The sequence below is a fragment of the Triturus cristatus genome, chromosome 4_2 (genome assembly GCF_964204655.1).
Source record: "Triturus cristatus chromosome 4_2, aTriCri1.1, whole genome shotgun sequence".
NCBI lineage: Eukaryota > Metazoa > Chordata > Amphibia > Caudata > Salamandridae > Triturus > Triturus cristatus.
In genome coordinates, this window is record NC_140586.1 from 373,826,051 (window position 1) to 373,848,201 (window position 22,151).

The following is a 22,151-nucleotide window of genomic DNA, read 5'->3' on the forward strand; positions in this document are numbered from 1 at the left end:
TGAATTCTGTTTCTGATATTATCTAAAACAAGTCACTCATTATCTGGATATTGAGTCCAGTGTCTGTTTCAAGGCACTTTACTTCTTTCAATCCTCATCTTCTTACACCCTCCTTTTGTAAAGAGCGTTTTTAGGTGCCTAATGAATTTTAGCTTTTACAGTGTGACATTGTTTGGTTCCGTCATTAAATGATTGTATTAATGTCAGAATCCCTGGTATTTGCAATATGTTTAAACAAGTAAACAGGTATTGTGTTATACCAAACAACTTCCTCTGAGAGAAACTGAGACCAAGACTGTAGAGTGTTTGCTTTTACCCATTTTGGATATAAAAAACTGTGGAATTGGCACACATTTATCACCACCCAATTTCCCAATCTATCCTTTTAATGCAGCAATATCAGTCAGGCCCTTCTTGGCCTTTTTCATTTAACTGACCTGTGATGGACCTCTTGGATACTTTGTAACTCAGAGTTCTGTCATAAACTGGGCTCAACATCCAGCTAGTGCTTTCTGCACCTGACAAGTCTCCATTTAACTCACTACAATTATCTACTAAATTGATACCTGGGTCTCTCTCCTTATTGATTAAATGAACAAGGGTCTTGGTAAAAACTGGGGTATTAGTTGAGGGGGAGAGTGCCCACCTCAAATAATAACCACAAGTCATGTCAGGGTAGACTATTAAACTAACTAAATAAAGCTGGGCTCAACCTCCTAGTAGATAGAACACAGAGCAGCCAGGCTGAAGTTAGAGGCAACGTGTAAAGTATTTATGCAGTACTCAAACAGTAATAAAGTCAAATCACAACAGAGGAAAAGTCCCAAAACAAGAGAAACCCAATAAGTAGAACAGGAGTAATGGATCTTTAAAGCTTAAGGTTCAAAATAATGTCAAAAAGTGTAAGTGCCAACAGCAGTCATCTGGTTGCACTTGATGGGAACAAGGGTAAACTTTAAGGTCGACTACGATGGAGCCTGGGACGAATACAAGGAACAAAGTCACACCGGTCAAGCGTTTCATCTTCGGACTGAGTTTCTGGAATAGAAGTAAAAATTCCTCCTATATGCTTCAACCTGTAGACCATCTAGCTCAAAAGAAAGAGGAGCTTTACTAAGAAGTAGGCAGACATTCTGATAGATTTTGTTGTTGACTGCTATGTATAACTTCATAATCTGCCTTCACAAATGCTCAGTAAGCAGAGAAGCAGGCCTTTTGGCAGGATGTCACTGATAGGGTGAATGTATTGTACCGGAGATACACACCATTGGTTTTATAAGTTGCGAGTAGGGGTGTGAAAATTAAGTTAGCTAGGATAGAGGTGGCATCTGTTCTTCCTGCGGTGGACCTGGAAAATGCCATTGACTCACCCTCATGATGCAGCATATATTCTCCACCATACTTCAAGAAACATATAACTTTCAAGATGGTGACAAATCAGTGGGTCCTATCACACAACACGCACTGAGGGGATACATGACCCGCGTTCAACATTATGATTAAAAGGAAGAGTAAAAAAATTGGTCCACAATACACTGCACATGGATCAAACATGTCCCTGAAGAACAGACTCCTGATCACAAGAAGAGCTCAGAACTTTGACACCTTTCGTACCTAGCAGTAAGCAATACCATGCTCGAAGGCTTTCATTTTAAAGAAAACACGCTTAGCAAAATCCGACTGGGTATCTTGTGAAAATATACTTCCAGACAGAACCATTGATGTTTAAATCTCTCTGCCTGGTCTCAAGTATATTAAAGATAGATTTGACTACAGAAAAAACAGAAGGTACTTTGCTTGGCACTGAAAGGTTATAGCCAGAATGTTCCTGGTACACCAAAACCTATTGAACACAGCCATAGCAAAAAAAAAGCACAAAGCCATTCTACCTAAGAACAGTTAGTAGCACTGGGTTTTTGAAGCTATCACCATTTGCACACATTGTGTAAATGATGATATACAAGTACAGCATTAAAGAATTCCATAGAATATGTATATACCCTAAAATGTTTGTATATGTCTAACTTTCAGCCGTAACAAAGCCCTAGGCCCACTTTTATAGGTGAAACCTGAACTATGTAAACCTATCAAGCACAAGAAGAACAACAGAACATGTAAATGAAGAATTTGCAGAAAGAAAGCAGAATGCTGTATTTTGTTCTAGAATTCATCAATTGTCATATCTAAAAGCAACAAATGTATTTTACCTACAGGGTGCTCGTAAAGATTGCAAATGCAATTGAGGAAGGAGCTCTGTGAACATCAGTTAAACGTATATACAATACAATAATCTGACAAAACTAGCTCAGTGCCATAACGCCAAATGATAGTCGCCCCCCCTGCTGAAAGTGATATGGGGCCCTATTCTCCAATATTTCAAAACTATTCATAGACTTTTGCCTGAAAGAGCCCCCCTGGAGTGTTGGGGCCGCCCTGCACCACAGGTGCTGCGGGTGCCTGTGTTTCTCCCCAGATGCAGGGGGGAGCTAAAATGGCTTTCTGGATTGGACCCATTGTGCTTGCTGTGAACTTTATTGAAGGTCCAATATTTGAAGCGAGTATTTCTGAGGCAGAGTCTTAAAATAAACGTCAATAACAATCGTGCTTCTTGACCTATATTCAGATATTTAAAGTTTTCATTCCAATAATGGATCTGCTGTAGAAGGTACAGTTTCAGCTTGCTTAATTTCTCTGCAAATATTTTTGTGATATTAAGACATTGCCTGTTTTTATTTTAGATTTTCTGGCCACCACTGAGAAACTTATTCATTCCTGTATTCCTCAACTGTTGGCTTGCAAAACATGCTTTGGAAAACATGATTGTGAGTATAACATACACCTAATTCATTGATATTTATTTCAGTTATGTGACGATCTCTCTTCCGTGTTTGCTCATATAGAAGCACGCGTTTTAATGTGTTTTTATTCGGAAAGGGTTCTGTCAATGCTTAATGTGTAAACAAATAAGTGCCAGGGCTCTTGTTAGGAGACCACTGCAGCTTGCACCACACTTTGTCCCTGCCATACACCTAATTATAGTAACAACACAACTACTAACTGCCACACTCCTAGAAGTGTGACAATTCAGAGTTTTCCCTGCCCCCAAACGTATAAGAATGGCTTGTGTGGTAGGTAATAGTCATTTTAATATTTATTGAATTAATAATTATTGAATTAATAATTAACTGTTGTTGTGGTCACCTCTAAATTAGCCAGAAAACGCCATCTTGTGGCAGACTGTGAAAAGCGCCAGTGTTGACAGCTAAGTGCTGGTGCTGAGCACTGGAAACCACAGGCTCAAATTAAGCATTGGGTTCTGTACATTTAAATATCCCTCAACATCCTTGATAGACTCTGACGATTGTTGTAGTTTTTGTTTCACTGATCTTTCTGTATATATGTTCAATAGGACTGTCTGATCTATGTGTCACAAGCTTGGTCAAGAGCTGCCCTATTCAGCCATTAATTTAACGATTTCATTTTTCATCCATTAATTCTGTAGAGACTACTACAAACAAATCATCATATTCTAAGACATTAACCTCTTCACATATTCTGAAGCTTTAGAGTTTTATATACACATATTGACAAGCCATAGCTAAGCAAATATGTATGCATTTGTATTGTGTGCAGATCTGGGGAGTGCACATCATACACACTTTATATCTATTGTACTAAAACACAAACAACAGCGTTTGAAAAATGGATCCCACGTATAAAGTTGCTTTATTTTTCATACCAACCATTCGTCAGATGCTTTTTCTCCTTTTGGCCACTGGCCCCCTTCCCTTGCTAACAGATTTGAGATGTAAACTAGTCCCTCTTGCATTCTGGTGGTGGTGAAAGCACACACCAAAAAAGCCAGTAAAACTCTGAGGACGCTAGAATAGTCTTGTGCACTAAGCCAAAGGTTCTAGTGCAAAAGAAGATATTGGGTGAAGTAGACTGACTAAAAGTGTTCCTTCTGAAAGACGCATGCACCATTCACATCAAACTTAAAAACTGAATCCTCTTTGCTTCTTGTTGTGGTCATAATGCCTGAGCTATAGTCAATGGAATAACTGTACTTCCCATGTCACTCTCAAGGTCTAGAAATTCTAATTCCATACTGAGAGCTTCCAAGTCACATAATGCTGGCAGTGTTATTTTTGGTTGATATGCTATAAAGTCACAGTTGTGGATCAATAGGAACAATTATTTGCAAAAATTCAAAACCACTTTTCCGATCTCTCTAAAAGGGGACGTCTTATAACAATCGCAATGGAATTTGCTAGAGGTCAGTTTGCCTCTGTTTGCCAGTGTGCCACACATTAGACTGATTGGTCAGTGAGACAAGAAAATGTATGGTTGTTTTGTTAACAACAGTACCAGTCTGCTCTGAAATGGTCTTACTTAGCCGGAGCAGCAGACTCCTGAGCGCGGGGCTCGCGGTTCGATCGCCATTGGCAGCTCAGCTCAGCATCATGTGACTCTGGGCAATAGCTCACTTAATCTCCCTGACGGCTCCCAGTGCCTGGATACCCTTAGGGGTGATAAGGCATGCGTTACAAATCTGGAATTATTAGTTTAATCCTACTGCTGTGAAGAGCATTTTTATGTTTAATGGAATTCAGATTGTGGAAACTATGGTTAGAATTAGGCAATTTTACAATTTAGCGCATTGCCATGCACGTGCATTATTATTTTGTTTTCAAAGAATTACTATTTTTCGGTAGACAATTTACGGTCCTATCACTTGTCGAATAATTATTGCCGCCCTAGCCAAAAGGCAGCACAGTGCTGCACAGGTTGAAAGTCAAATATTGAAACGACCAGTGACTGGAGGTTGAGTGAGTTCCGTTAGCAGACATGGATTGTTAATGTGTCACTTTGTAGTGTACCTTAAATAGGTGTGTCTTCAGAATTTTTTTAATTTGGAATCCAGATGGATACAGGTGTTATTTCAGATCATAGCAGCAAAGATTTAGAAGGTCTGCTGCTCTGTTTTCTCTTTTTGTGCTTCTCCTTCTGTAGCCTGAACATGTAGTGACTGGGGAGAGCTGTGAACGCCCAGCGGGGATAAGCCTGGACACTGTATTGACAGGGTTGCCCACCATAACAGCTTTCAAGAGGATGCTGACCAGCAGTGGCAGTCAGTGCAGTTCCATTGGGGCAAAGGGGATGCAATCATATTTATTTATGCCGTTATGAGGTGTGATGCAGTGTGCAAGTCCTCAAAATGTGGCTAGTTCTGAGACTAAGAGGCCATGGGGCTGGGTGGCAGACCGGAAGTTGTTTTCTGCGAGGATAAGTTTCACTTTCTTTACTAGAGAGAGCTGTCCTTGCTTTTTCTTGATAGTGTGTTCTTTGAGGGCAAGGTTGGTGTCCAGGAGGAATACTAGTGATGTGGTATTGAGTATAAGCTGCAGTTCAATGCTGTCTTGATTCATGTCTTCAAGCCAGAAAGTTTTTGTTAGTGAATAGCAGGGATTCTGCTTTGGTTTTGAGGAGTTTCAAGTAGGTGCTGCACAGCCATATATTGATTAGGCCTTGGATATCAGGAGTGGAGAAGACTTCCAAAAAGATTTTTGTGTCATCAGCATATTTATATTGTTTCACAGAGATTAGTGGTGGAATTTCACCAAGCAAAATATGGAATTTTCAAAACAATTAGTGTGTTTTGTGACTCATTTGATTTCCCCTTACGTTTTATGGTGGTAGCTGTGAATTTGTGGTGCAAAAATAGTGGATCTTAGGAGTTGGATGAAACACAGATTTCAAGGCATGACCTTCATTTACATTTGTAATAACTTATTATATATGAGTATGTTATCAGCATGCAATCCACAAACATGCAGTTTACAGGCACGTGTATGTTTGGAAATGTATTCTTGCATTGCATTTGGATGAGTGGTATGTCCAGGGAAACGTCAAACTTCCCACTTTTATCAGAGGGCAGAACTTGCACCAAATAGATCACTTTTTGCAGATGTGTGTTTGGAACAGATTTGTTCCTGTATGATCTTATTATTTGCATGAAAAGCAAGGTGTGTCAAAATCGCTGCCATTTTACATTGTTGCCAAATGTACACACGTATAATATAAATAGGAATAGGACAATATGCCTGGCTTCAGAATTCCTCAATAAAGCACTAAGAACTCGTACGGAGGAGACCAACCGAAAGATTATTACCAAGAAAGAAAGCAAACCAATTGCAAAAATTTGATTAAAGATGAATCACCAAGAGTATCATGGGCACCAAGAGTATCATGGGCACCAAGAGTATCATGGGCATGGCTGCAATCTGTCTTGGAAAGTACCATAAACAACAACATTCTATACCTTCTTTGAAATTTAATTAACAATATGCAACCCTCGTACCCTGGTATGACACAAAGCATTCTGTACACCTTGATCCAGCGCAAAAACCCTAGCAACGGGGAAACAACCCGTACCGGTATCCTCCTTGTGTCACAGACCCGACATCACACTAACTCGTTCACACATGCAGTCATTGGTGGGGCCCAAAACACCAACACTCACACGTTACTTCCACACCAGTCTGCACGCACAGGAGGGATGAGTGATTCAAGCGCCAGACATGTTAGGGGAACACCTTACAACCTATAGGGAAGGAAAAGTCATTTACAAATATACATTAACGCCCTTTCACCTACAGATCCTTAATACCAAAACATCAAGGCACTCCTCCCACTTCGGTCGATCGGATCAAATTAGTTCGATTGGTGGATGGTGATTAAGAACCAGCTAAAACACATTTTAGACTTCAGAATCTATCTTTTAAATGAAACTCATAACTCATGAATTCTCGTTAATCAATAATTGTTTATCTAAAATTTCATAAGGATTTCAATTCGCATTTGTCTCGTCAAAGTTTTAGAAAGTTTTATATTAAATTTTTAGTAAATTGCAGAACATCATATTTACCTAATCTGGCTATTTGGAGTCCTCTAATGCATTGGCTCTGCGTAATTTTGTCGTAAATCGTCCGAAATCAAGCCAAAGCTCAAAGTTCTTAGCTCGGCACGTTACAGTCCCAAAGATCGGCAAAGGACCAGAGACGTGCAAGTATCTATCATTGCCCGTAGATTTAGGAAAAGTTTGCAGTCATCAGAGGATCGGACAGCATTCGGACCTTCAAGAATTCAATAGAACGCACAAATCGAAGCAAGGCAACGTAAGCGACGTGACCCAAAGGTAAGAGCAAAACGAAGCGAACCCTCTCTTTTCTACTACTTCTTTTATAATACAATGAAGTCAAGAAGATACAACATAATATTTTAGAACAGTCGTGATTGGCTGGTTGAGATCGTCCGATGTTAGATTTAAGTTTTCAGTTCAGTTCGAGGGGTGAGGTCATGAGATAGTCCAAAAGTTCAGCTTGTTCCGGTTTATTGTAAGGTTGATTGTTCTCTGGCTTTGGCAGACGTCCCACTCTGTCCTTTTTCGGGTACATAGTGAACAAAGGTCGTGACAAGGTTTAGGAAAATTCTTGCGCATGCGCAGCTCACTCCGTGCCTCGTGGGACAGTGGCCACTTCGTTGTGTGGTGTCAGCGGCCATCTTGGATTTAGGCCCAAATGCTAATTTAAGTGAAACAAACACAAAAGTGTAATTAATACATAGAAATAATGAATCTAATGTTAACCCCTTACTAATCCCTCTATGTGCTTGTGTTTAACTAGCGTGTAGCAACATTTAAAGCCATTATATTCACCTTTTCGTTCCTCTTCTTGGGCAACATTACAAAAGCAACCTATATCATGCAGTATTCTATTTACCACATATACTACTGTTAATATGCGTACAGACGTTAGTTATACAGTTTGTTTAGCCATGCAAATGCAAATCCCACGTGTAATTCGAATGTTAATAATGTTGGTTAATAAACATACAAACTCGTTTAATAATATTATAGTTAATAGACTATATAATTAGTATTTTCATGCAGAATAGAGGAGGTATACAAAATTTTGCATTACCCGCTCCATCACCTATAACATACTCCTCCTTTCATGGAATATTGCAGGCCTAGTGTCAACAGTGGCGTAGCAAAGTCAGGTGGTACCCAGTTTCCGAAAGTTCTTGTCACCCCCGGCTTAACATACAAATACAAACAAATAGCATGCATCATAATGTTTACGCTACTTACCAAACTCAATATCGTAGAGAAGAGGATGATCACAATGAATCAATGAACTAGAAAATGTAACAAAAATAAATTCAGCAAGGCACTTATAAGCTTCAGTAATAATGCACAACTAACTCAACTGAATGAGGTGTGGTGACTGACCAGCACAGCAGCAGGTAGGATTGGTTGCGGGTTGAGTGATGATGAGTCACCGGTTGTTTATGTCTCACTCGAGTATTAACTGCAGAGACAGACTTCGGCAGAAAGAAACACCCCCTTCTCTTCCTTATCCATACGCTCTCCACTACACAGCATCGAGTTCAGCCACGTTTTATTGCGTTTGTTGACTGAACTAAAAAGTTTCAATACGTATTATGTTGACTTGTCGAGGTTAATTAATTGTCAGATGAAGTTATTAAACTCGTTTTAAATAATATTATTTTTTCAAAAAAATAGTGTAGTGAGCCCAAAAATATTTTATTTTAAAAACACATATTTTTACCAGTTTTCGTTTCAACTAAATTTCACTCTAAAATGAAGCAGTAACCTATCTGCAACATCCCGTTTGATGATTTATACATACTGTTGACCTGATTCCCAGCGCAAAAAGAGATCATCGATATTCTGAATGTCTATATGCTCCAATCCATACCCTAACAATAAGAAAGTGATCACAGCTCTGGAAAGCGTTACTGAATGATTGAGGGCTGATAACAAACAGCAGGATCACTATATATTATTGTTGTGCAGTGACCTTAATATTCCACCTCCAAGAGATTTAGAGGAAGATGCAGTCATCGAGGAGGATGAAAGCTGGAAGGATCCCTGATCCAGAAATCCCACTAAGAAATCTAGTGAGAGGGAAATACTTTATGATGCTGTTGCTAAATATTGAACTATTATTCCTGAATGATCAAACTGCTTTTGACTGGCAGCAAATTATACCTTCCATTTAGTAAAATGGGAAAATTCGATCTACTGCATTCTAACAATGTGGTAGTCAGAAAAAGAGTAATTGATATGAAAGTAATAAAAAACCAGGAAGCAAAATTGATCCATTGAAGGCTACATTGTAAATTGACCTTGCTGTACACAAAGATTCAACTGCCATCATGTTTAATTATCTCTTAGATATGATAAGAAGCATTAATAGAATGTAAATAAGATGCAATTCGGAGAAATACTATGGGATTTATTTTTTGGAAACGAACGCAGCGCGGTTCCGCAAGTTATTTTGCTGCGCCATGCTGCGTTAGTTTCCAGGCACAGGGATGTAACATATTTACAGCAACATGTCACATCTCTGTGCCTTTTCCTGCGCTGGCACACATAACACCCACACTGTGCCCATTCCAGGATGGCATGCAACTCTTACATGTATGTATGAGCAAGGATAACCAACACTCGTTTGTAGTTTTGTGGTCGTTGTTGGCTGCAGTTTTGTTACCATTCCATAACTATACATGTGTACTATCTCCTGGGCATTTTTATGGCCATAGAAATAAATCATCATCATAAAACATCATAAAATCGGGTGACATACGACACTTCGTTGGTCATCATAAATCAGGTGTCCTAAATCATTGGTGTATCGCCTGACTCCGTGATGCAATTATGAGCGTATTACGAGGAGCGGCGCCCTTTATTCCCCTTTGCAAAAACTCCAGCCAATATTGGGGTATCCCCTGATTGGGAAACTCAAATGTCACCTGGCCCCTCATTGGCCCTGTGACCTGCCGCCCTTCTGGTGTGCGTTCGCTGCGCAGGAAGCGCCCTCTCTGCTTTAGGGTGTTTCCAGGCAGTGAAAACCAGTTCCTTGCAGGGCACTGGTGTCACTTATGGTGCCGACCCTCAAGGCCTCCTGCGAGGGTGGCCTCTGTGAAACTGCTGCCATGTGCAGGCTTCCTTGCATCATGGTGCAAGGGTGCCTGCGCCATGGTGAGATTGTTTTTGTGCAGGAAAGGGCAACTTCCTGCACAAACACAATCGCTTGAGGTGATTTTGTCTTCCAATGCATGCTGTAGGAAGCAGCACACATTGAAAGAGGAAAAAACAAGGAGAAATGAAAAAAAATATCCTTGTTGTGCCTCCCTACACCACCCCTCGGGGTGGCGTAGCATCCTGATGCATTTCCAGATTTACAATTGCTCGTAAATCTGGAAATGCATCAGTTGACATGGGTGTTGCATGGGAACACCCACAGCAACACCCATGTCATACCCCTAACACACAACATGTTGCGTGAAATGGGGCGAGATTTACGAGCACAGGTAAAGCCACGAAGGGTGGCTTTACGTGCGCTTGTAAATTTCACGCAGCAGGTTGCGCTGTCGGTGCAACACACAACGTGATGCACCGACGGCGCAAGGGGCTCATAAATAAGCCCCTTTATAGATATCTAATTTTTAATGGAAAGCATTAATGACAACACAGCATAACTATTAGTAGTCGCATAGGTTGCAGCTGTAGAGTCACAGATAATGCCCTGTGGACAAAGAGCATGCTAGTACCTCAGACTTGTTTGATATGAAATGATGGGAGAAAATTAGAAATTAGTTTTTGCCCATAAAACCAGGTACGGATTCCCACTTTCAAGAAACAAGGAGTAATTACAACATGTTACTAATGAATACAAGACTAGAGCCTCAAACTAAGATATGGAGTGAACTACATGGTATTGCAAAATAATAAATGCTAAAAGATTCTGGGAATTGATAGCTTCCAGAAATAAAGAGGGGGAAGAAAGATAGAGCACTATGTCAGAGCAAAATGGCAGGGTATCCCACTTCTAAAATCTGTTGTGTAAAAATGTTGAGGCAAATCAGTCAGTTGCTGTTAGCAGTAATTTGCATCACAATTATTGCTCTTTACTGATTACACTGGATTTGTTCGAATAGTAATCATGCTTTTTATTTCCTATTTAAGACCCTTATTAGAAGTGACTGCCTTAAAGGGAGCTGGTGCTATTGTTGGGAAATACATGAGAAAGGGTTGCTTACATAGAGAGCACCCAACTATTTATGGGATTACACTGCTCCTAGTGGGACTCGTACAATTAGGATTGTGAATGTGGCATACTGCCATATGACTCTAATATAGAATAGAACACAATCAGGCTGGGTGCTTTAACATCCAGTTTGTTGGCTGCTGAGACTCCTGTGTGAGAATTTTTGGACCCGCTCCACCTAGAATTATGTCAGTCTCCCTATACAAAAAATGAGATTAGGGATTTTATAGTTTGTTGACAACTGGGACATGCAAGTAGCAAGTTATATTGTTTACGATTAACCAGGGAGGCAAAGATAACATAGTGCACGTTATGCTTTCTTGCACTAAAACTCATGGATTATGGTGAAACGGCTCCCCCCTCTATTTGAGGACTAAGGCAGTAGATCCAATCTTGATGCAAAGCTGTTATCGAATAGATGAGGCTCTGATTTTCACACCAGTCGCATTTATGTATGGTCCAAATGGTTATTAGTGAAGAAGAAAGTCAAGGGAAGTCAGCGGGATAGCTGTTTTATACATTAAATATTGAGCATGTTTTAAATAAGATTGTCCCTATAGATGTTAATATGCATATTTATTATTTTTCCAGTATGTCTTATTCACTTGATATTTAAATGCAATTGGCTTATTTTTAGCACAAATATTGTAAATGTGTCTTTTGTTATGCTTATGGCTCAAACACGAAACAGTATGTAAACACTTATATGTGCTTTGGGTACATGTACACTAAGGAAAATTGTTTTAATTCACCACTGTATGTGAATACAATGTGTGTATTACAACCATGCATGAATTTTACATGAATAATAAGGGAATGTCCATGAATAAACAAACAGGTAAATTACAAACTGAATTTGAAGCACTGAGTTGTGTACAATTTGATGGCTAGAATATTTTTAAAAATAGCTCTTTAAAATATATTTGGTTTAGGTCACTGCTCGACTTTCTCATGGGATTCGCTAAAGAAAATAATTTGGACCGAATTCATAATTTAGAAATATTTTGGCTCGCTAGTGTAGTAGTCCTTATTTACTCCTGCAGTCTGGAAATAAGCAAGGCGCACTGCAGTACTCATGGGGCCAGAATCACAAAGATCAACCTATGTCTTACTCTTATGGTATTTCTGGCTTACTTCTATATTCCAGGAATAAACCAGGAGTAAACAAAAGCTTGATCCTGGATTACTCCTTGAATTTAGGAGTGAACAAAGAGTACTACACGAGTATGCCACCTATATTGATATCAAAATCTTTGTGTAATTGGTTGGAGGTGTATGCCATGGCGACTACATAATAAGGTCACAGCAAAATCTGCATGAATCTGGCCTTTTCGTATTATATTTTAAGTGAATGAGCATTCCAATGTCTTGGAAAGGAATTTATTTTCCAGTTCAAAAAGTATTTTGTGGTAGAAAATTGCCCTTATCTCAGTGCAACACGTGGTTTGAGCTGCTTGGCACCACTAACCGTCAAGGAGTGAGACTTGGGCAGATCAGTGACGGCACCTATAGTTTTTGACGCAAAGCCCGATCTACGATAGGCAAACTATACTTGATGTCAAAAATGAACACTTACTTGTAGTAGGCACTAGCTTGGTTAAAAACTTTAATTTCCATAAACATTCCACTGACTGCATGTAATTTTCATAAACATTTCACTGATTGGATGTGAACTTCACTGTACAGCACACATCCAATGTGTGGAATGTTCAAGAATTTATCTGGGCATATGATTTTGTACTGAACGGGTATAACATTTAACTACATGAGAGTGCTGGCCTGTTAGTAATAGCAATAAAGCTGGTGTTAGCCTTGCAACTTCAAATGCAGACGAATGTGCAGGAACAGTTTTTGAACTATGGTATTAGCATGAATAATCAGACAATCTATAAAAGAAGTCCTTAGCAGGAACACTTGCAGAAACACAATTTCTGAATTGTGGATTTAGTATGTATGATATGTCAGATAAACTATATATGACGTCCTCAGGATAAAGTGAAGTCATTTTCTAAACAATGAATGCGACCAGTAAACTCACAGCTTTTTCAATGCTCTAATAATGCTCTAATAATCTTGCATTTTAAATTTCAGTTTAATAATGCTAGTTTTGTGTCCTATGACATAGAATGACCTTCACAGGGCAATTCAGCGGACCCAGTCAGCAATGTTCAATCAAGTCCTGATCCTGATATCGACCTTACTCTGTTTGATCTTCACGTGGTAAGCTTTAAAGGGAAAATACCAAGAAGTCATTTAACCCACAATTGTTGAAAAACGAAAAGCAAATTCTATATGTGCAACAATTGTATCTCCTTGTACCTGTAATATCCCCTTATTAAACTCCAAAAGTATTGTTTACTATTATTGGCAATTTACAATTTATACTTTTGCTTCTTTTTCGCATTGTGTTTGTGTTAAACCTTTGATCTTTAAAATTGTTAAATGTTCTACTGTGACCCAGCCACTTGTTATGTTTAAAGTACATAACTTGTTTGTTTCTTTTTAATTCGACTGTATGCTGTTTCTCTGGTACTCACCTTTCGGCCTGAGGGGCTAATTGTTGTTACATAAAACAGCTAAAAGGACCTTTTGATCAGACATCTTCCACTGAGTATAGAAGGAGGATAACATTTTGAGGGCAAAACCCCCAAGAACGAAAAAAACAAAAGAATGTGAAGTTGAATGGCGACTTTCTGGTTTATGAACTAACTCCACTTTCTTCAAGACAGTAATAATATGAGGACACAAAATGTCTCCCATTAATCCTACTGTTAGAACTGGTATTTCTGGTAAGCTGAGGTATGCACCCAGGCCAGGAAGAAATCACCACTCTAGTTAGGGTAAGTTAGATACACAATAAGATAACCTGTGCTCATCCTCGGGTACCTTGGCACAGAGTAGTCAGGCTTATCTACAAAGGCAAAGTGTAAAGTATTTGTGGAACACACACATAGTAACACAATGAATATACCACAAAAAGACTCCACACAGGTTTAGAAATATAGATTAGTATCTTCTGAACTAAACAAGACCAAAACATTAGAAATATAACCGGTGAATGTGACGATATGCTACTTTAAAGTATAATTGTGAAACAGTGTTTAAAGGTGCCTAATGCTTAAAAAAAGATAGTTGCAGTCATTTAGACCAGGGTAATGTGACACAAATCCCTCAGAGGCTCACCAAAGACACAGTTGTGATGAATCATGCACCCCAAAAATCATTAGTGATTCAATAGTTGATTCCGGTCACTGAGACCGAGGTACTTTCACAGGTACGGACACCCACGAGGAAGCACAGGCTGGGTACAGGCACCCACAGATCCCACAGTACTGTTATGTGTCCCAGTCAGGCTACTAGGAAATGTTGCCATTTTTACATACGTCTCCTTCCTTAAATTTCCTTCACTTTCCACATTGACTTTTGTCACACATTTGCTTTCGTGACACTTTGGGTTTGTTTCCTGAAAGCATAGACCTTGATTTCATACAACATCTTTGCAGTAACACTATCATATTGCCTTGACATTATTTACAAGGCCTGCATGTACGTTGTGAGAATGTGTTTGTTATTTACGTTCATATGGAAGACAAATAATGGCAGTCTGACCACAATTCCGGGCCAAGGCAAGGATGCCTTTTTCCATAAATAAACATATGTTTCCGAGTACACTTCTGCTGACATCGAGAGGTCCCTGCATTCTGATGCTTTGCCGAGCAGCTGACTAACATCTCTGTGAGAGGTGTCCAGCTCCTGACCATTCTTACCAAACAAAGTAAAGATTGGATTATCCAGTAAGGGGATTCTTGGCAGAACATACACCTATACCCTAGACACATAGGTTAGGGTCTGCATAGTAGGAGTATGCAAGATTGTTCTGTTATTTCCTACATGCTTGCTTATATATACTGTTTCAACAATGAGAATAGTGACACTAAGTAACAACAAACTAGTAATGTGAAAAATTACTTCGAGGACAAAGTGTAATTATAAATCAAAGTATTAAACATAACCCAGCATGCATTGGAATGTATATGGATAAGGTATAAGGTATAAATCGTTTATTTTGGGCACAGTCCATTAAACACATTAATTTGATGCAGCAAGAGTCCTCTTAGATACATTAAAAGGTTACACAATTTAAAAAAGGAAGACATAAAAGCATCATGGTACAATTGCCAGACTGTGAAAGCAGGTTAAGAGTCAATATATTGACAAAAAAAGAAAGGGACAACATCTATATGACTAAATTGTTGGACTGGCAAAACAAACAAATGTGCTATTAGACGGATGCAGTTATCACCACTCAAGAAATTTTATATATTTACAACAAGGAAAGTGTGCAAATCGGGAGTCACAGGGATAACAGGAAGAAACTGGAAAATATATACACATGCAACATTTCATAGTCTTATCATTCAGTATTTTAGAAGATGGACACAAACAAGACCAACACAAGCACAGGATAACCTAGCAAGGCTATTGTTTATCGGTTCTCTGTCATTCTTTGAAGTTAAGAATGGCCTTCCTCCTTAATGCCCAAGCAATGTACAAATATTGGGAGACCACAAGAGCTAGAAGTTCTCTTGTGTTGCTCTTGAAAAGTCTCTCCGCTTCCCAGTAATGTCTTACACCAATACAATTACATGCTGCCAACAGCCATTTTTTGTGAGCTATCCTGTAATGGGGGCAGAATAACATAAAATGGTATTCCATTTCCATTATATTTGGGCAGTTTGGACAAAAATTGGTCTGGGGATACACATTTGCCCATTTAAAAGTGTGTGATCTCAGGGGCAGAACCCCGCACCTATATTGGACATACAAACATTTTGATTGGTGTGGGTGCATCCTGTTCATATATAGTTCAAACCCTGGTACACTTTTGTGGTTCCGGAACTTGCCTGTAAGGGTGTTGGTTTGGTACACTTCCCACGTTTGGCCTAAGACTGCCTCCCAACTGTTTTGCTCTTGCGGCATCTCCTTTTACAATTGCGTCAGGGGCTGTCCATATGTCACTCATGCCTATTCTAAGTGTTGTTTCTTGTATATGTTTCAGCCACGGTCTTCTCACTTTCCTGTCGCGGGCCAGAAGGTCTTTCCCACACTCTCTATAAGGTAGCAATTCATGTGTGGACCATATTCTGACCCAATATAGCAAAGATTTTAAAACAGCTATTAGATCGATAGGGTTGAGGGCCAAGTCTAGTCATATTGGAGTTGTGGGGGAGCTTTGGGAAAGTTAAAAAAGTGTTTTTATGAACCTGTTTACTACTTTAGTTAGCCTTTCTGTGTCAGCATACCCCCAGATCTTGGCTCCATATAGTGCTGACACAACAGCTGTAGCTTTGTATATGGAGATAATCGGGGAAACTGGACCTCCAGATATGGACTTGTAGCGTCGAGCTATAGCGAAGCCTTTCTGAGGTAGGGCATTTTTGCTTTTTTCCTACTGTGGGGCCCATGATTGTGTGTCGCTTAGCCTTACCCAAAGATAGTCAAATGATAGACCACCTCTAGGGGAAGGCCCTCGACAGTCACAGTACCTCTGCACCTCTTGTGGGGATTGATCATCATAACTTTGGATTTAGACAAATTCAATTCTAGCCCTCTTTCCCCACAAAAGGTGACAAAAGCATTCAATTTGGATATGGATATTAAAGGTCTTATTCTAGTTAATGCTAATATTTACATTTCCACTCCTGGGTTAAGGGTACCAATGTAAAACTGTACTTCACCATTCACGTATCATATGAGCAGTGGAGTACAGGGTCTTCAATGAAAACAGGAGGGTTTTTCCTTTCTGTCCAATACCCAGACTGCACCCTTTTATGTGGCATTTTTGCACTAAGCTGGACCTGCTCTAGGGAAAAAGGAGGCGAACCAGGTGAACTTTATAGTGCATCTGCGTTGAGGCAAGATATATTTATGCAAATCAGTTCTTTCACACACATCTCTCTTTGTGAATTTGTGTATGCCTAAAATGTACCTACAGATTGGAAAAAGGGTTGTGTAAATTAGGAGTCAAACCTTCTAACTGCTATATCTCCACTTAATGATGCTTGAAATAATCGAGTGTAGCAACAGTACACTATTGCTCCCAGACCCTGGCTACCTCTCCTATCACTAATTGACTGTATGCTTGTCTTTGAGTCTGTACATAGCTCCACTGCCTTTTGGCTTGGTTCCTGCTGTACAAATATCATACATAAACTGTTTCATAAAAATCTGTTGTGCCTATATGATAATTTTGCTGAAACTCCTGTAACAATCTTATGGGGCTTCTTTTTTCGAATGATTCTAAAAGTGTCAGGTGAGACAAACCATGAAAACCTGTCATGTCCAGCTGAAAGAGATTATGTGGCAGATTTCTCAGAGTGCAACCCTCCCCCCCGCTCTGGAACACGCAAGCCCTGTTGCTAAGAACCACACCAAACTACTTACTGGTTAGGGAAAGGTTTGAAAGCATGCCTTAGAAGGCTAGCATATCAAACATGGAGCAGAAACAACCTTACCCTCTTTGACGGAGCTATGACCCACCACTTTCTTATGTGTTAGATTTAATTTGGGACAGTAGGCACTTCAGCGAAACATAGCTTCTTGGTATATTGGTCTCCTAAATCCTGGAAACATTTTTGGCATAATCACAATGAAAAATTGAGATTTTCAAATTTGTATTTTAAATTGACTACGTTTTCCATTTTGTATGCCAAAGTTCCATAAAAAATGAATGATGATTGTCAATGCATTTTGTAGGCAGCTACTTTCTTGACACAAGCTTGTTTCATTTGAATACCTTCTCATAAAATGTCATCAATCTAACCTCATGAGTTCAGGAAATTGTATTCTGTTTTGTTAGGTCAGTGGTTCAACCGGGTTCATCTGGGATATGTACTCTTAAGGCACTATTTCCCCCCAATTAGATGTTGCATGGTCCCGGCAGGCTGCAAACTCTGCACATGTAATTATTGTTCCTGCATGTTAACACCCTGTCAGTACTGTGCAATTATGTGTTAAACTCTTCAGAATGGTAAATAACTGTGGTACTATTCAATGAATTCCATATTCTCAGCGATGTAATGCATATATTTTATTTCTCCTCTGAGCAGGTGGTAAGTGTGTGCAAGGAGGTCTATGCATGGTGGAGTGGAGGGAGGGTGTGGGAGGTAAAGGGAAGAATAGTTCTTCCATAGGTGACCCCAGCATGCTCCCCCTTGTTAGGGTAAAATATCATGCAGGCCTGGGTTTCGAGGCCTGGCTGCTGTTGAAGCTAAATACTGAAGCCATATTACTGGATGGAATTTAGGCTGTCAAAATTGTGTCTGGAGTTCCTGCCTCAAGGAAAACCAGGTGTTGTAATTCCGCCATAAATGATCAGGAATGCCGCTCAGCCTGACACATCATCAGGGCCTACCAAATGAGTGTAATACGAAACAGTGAATTAAATCTAAAAAGAGCAGTTACTTGGCAATAATCCCACAATTACCTTCTATGTGTGATCTTCCTACTAGTTCCATTACTTGGAACCTGAGTGTCACCTCAATGTTTCAGTTCAACAATACTAAACAACCATGTGATACATTACTCAAAGAGTCAAAGGACTGAAAGCTAGATTTCTTGACTAACATTTTAAGGATGACCAAGTAGCTGGTCTACATACGTTCATCACAGCAAACCAGGTTCCTTCCACTCTGAAAGTTGCTCTCTAGGCATAGAAGCACTTGACAAAAATAGTTAAAATTTCACATAAAAAGTAAAAAATTCCCAGACTGAGCTATCCATGCTACTTAAACAATCACGTTGACAGAACAGTTTGTGGTTATGGAAGAATACTTGACCGAAAAAGAGAACCTGGCTCTCGAAGTGCCACATACTCTTTCAAATAAATGCTGTCTTCTACAAAGCAGCTAGAAAAAGCAGACTTTCTTCTTTAGGGGAGGAAGGATAAAATACAGTTATTAGCACAACCTCATGCCTAAGCACCACTGACAAGGCCCTAACAGTAAAATCTGGTATCAGCTTCAATACCATCTGGACTGGAACATCCTAAAGTTCCTAAACAAGCAAGAAAAAAGGTGATCCAATGTGACCACTAGCGAAAAGAACAATGTAGCCAATAAAAGAACATAATGATTCTTCACAATGGTTCATAAGGATAACCATTACAACACAGGCAAAACCACACAAGTCTTCAAAACAATCAAATGGGTATCTAAACGTCAAGACCATTTTAAAGTTGTAAAAGGGGAACAGGGATGTCCTCCCAGGAGGAAGTAATGTGTGGCTGCACTAGCCTGCAGGGAAATACCTGGGGGTGTCCCGTGGACCCTCGTACTTCCCTCAAAGGCCACCTAGTGGGGCGTCTCCTGACAGCTTCTATGACCCTCTGTCAATGCCTCTAATATAGCTCAGAAACAAAGGTAAATGGTCTCCTCATTTACATGAGGCCATGACCCCCAGACAAAAGAGGAGATATCCCCTTGCCCTGGTGTCAGTGCCAGAAGTGCACCAGCTTGATCCCTGATATAGAATGGACACAGAAGTTGTTGCAAACAGCCATTGTATACTGGGGCACAATGCAGAATGCAGCTCCTGACCTCCCAGAAAACCTAAATGACAACCAGTTGAGATCAAAAAGTGGTCAGAATCAGATCTGAACTGATTCTGTCATTAGACAGCTAATGAATTGAGACCGACATATACTCACCTCATAAAAGGCTGCCCATCTGTGCTCAAACAACTCTAGTGTCAAGGATTGCCATGACTATTGGCTAGCTGGAGCTACACTTCAAAAGAATGCTTTAGTCTGCAACTTCAGTCAATCAACTTTCAGTCTGGCAGGTCAGTGCTTAATTTGTAAAATATTAAGTCCAGGTGCTCACATTTATGTAGGAGGTCACACCCACTTATCCTGACTCCACCCACTTCCTCCACTGGCCCCACCCATTCACTCTATTGGCTCCACCCACATCCTCAACTGGTGTAGAACAGCTATTGAGGTACCCACCAATCCTGAAAGATATTTTCAGAAGCAATATTACAACAGAATAATGTATAATAATATAGTACAGCTTTAAATCCTCTCTGCCTACATCTCACACACCTCACAATGTTACCCACTGTAGAAATGTGCCTCTTCTGAATCTGTCCTGTTCTGAATATAGATTTAATTGTGCATGGTGGCACAGAATAGAACAGTGCACCATATCCATAATGCAGACCCTGGGCTGTATAATCTGCATGGAGTAGGGCATCACTTTTACTTTACATAGACACATCCTTAGCCCAGTCATTCTCCCCATAGGAAAATTCAGTGATGCAGAGAAAAAAATAGAACAGAAGCCCATGAGCAGCACTCTCTCACCCCCTTCCTTGTCATATTGAGAATAACTAAAGCCCCTCTCCAGGCCAGGTGTACAGTTATTGCAGAATGATTGTACAAATTCCAAATTAAAGATATCAAACCCATCTCAATATCCAACTTTTCCATATTTTGACAACAGTTGTTTTGAGTCACTATCTAAACCCTGGACAAGCTCAGGGAATCAAAATAAAGATGTAGAGGTTGCTTCTCTTCTCGTTTGGTACAGAATCCCTGTCACCAGCCAGCTTGATTAAACTGAAGAACTCATTTTTAAACAATCTGTTTCTGGACCTCGCCCAAGATCCACAAGTAATACATTTGAACACATATCCTGAGGATATTTGGGCCTATATGCATCCAGGTCACCAGTCTTCTTTTCTACACGAAAAACAGATTAATCTAGTGTCAATATGTGACTCTGTAATCCATCATCTGATATTTAGAAAAAGTAACATGTGCCACTAAGGAGTTCTAGTAGTGTTACACAAGCCACCATGCTGGCTAAGCAAAAGTTGGGGTGATGGCCTATTGTGAATCAATCATCTTGAACACTAAAGGCAGTTACTCCCCATTGCTAATCGGCAAACTTTAAAAGACCTGAAGGAACCTCCTAGGAAAATAAAACCTTGCGATACTCAAAGTAGCCCAGAGTGTGGCAAGCTTATGTCACCGTGGCAAAGTCAGACCATACACTGAACTCGATTCTCAATGCTACTACTGAGGCTATCATGTATTCCCTAAAGGCCCTCATAGCCAAAATTCCTCACTATAAATTGACCAACAACAGTACTTCACGGACAAAATAAGCACCAACAAGTCTCAACGTCAACAGCACATAAAACTCACACTGACAAACAATAACACAGTCTTACCTCACAGTATTATCTCAATAATATCACTTCTAGAAAGTAAATCTAAATTATTTCTTCAAAGATTGACTAGTAATATTAATAACACCTATAATATGATTTGTGAGTGAATCTGCTCTTTTTTGTTTGTTTTGCAGTTTTATATAGCACAACCTCGACTCAAAGGTATTGGAAAGCTTTACAAGACCATCAGTTACATTACACAAAGACATATTTATTATGTTAGGCACAGTGAGAATAAGTGATTTGCCCAGAATCACAGGATGGTGAGCCGATGCCCAGATCAGAACTTGGTTCCCCAGTTCCAAAATATGCCATATCCTCTCCCCTAATCTGGGGGAGAAGCCTGGAGAGTGGATGTTCAATTGCTAGAGTGCCTTGCAAACGATATAAAGACCCACAAACTTGCAAGTTTGCAGGCATTCATAAAGGTACATTTACACGTTGATTTATTCTTGTTGAGGAAAAAGTAAATTGCTTTTACAAGGACGCAGTGCAGTGGGAATAATCTCAAAATTTGTGAGGTGTAGGAGAAGGGGATCGTCTACGGGAAAATCAGCATTCCCCTGAAAGAAAGAAAAAATTATGTGTGAGCCCCATTTTCTTATATGTTAACAAATTTGTAACTGTGCACAATGCACATTGACCAATGTGTGTATATTCCTGGAAAGCTACTGTAATAATAATCAGTACTTTAAATGGGCTGGTACTTTCAGGGACCGAGTACCTGCACTTCTTTAATTTTCAAGTGAGAGTACCTGCACTTCTCAGCAGAAGTCT

General features: G+C 39.7%; 1 protein-coding gene across 1 annotated transcript in view; it reads left to right on the plus strand.

Annotated features, from left to right (window-relative positions):
* Window positions 1-22,151, plus strand: part of LOC146833914 (potassium channel subfamily T member 2) — a 1,568,236-nt gene that overhangs the window by 671,437 nt on the left and 874,648 nt on the right. Inside the window, exons 8-9 of the mRNA XM_085599924.1 lie at window positions 2,739-2,822; window positions 13,264-13,358. Coding sequence (XP_085456050.1) covers window positions 2,739-2,822; window positions 13,264-13,358 — 179 coding nt within the window. The remainder of the gene's footprint in view (window positions 1-2,738; window positions 2,823-13,263; window positions 13,359-22,151) is intronic.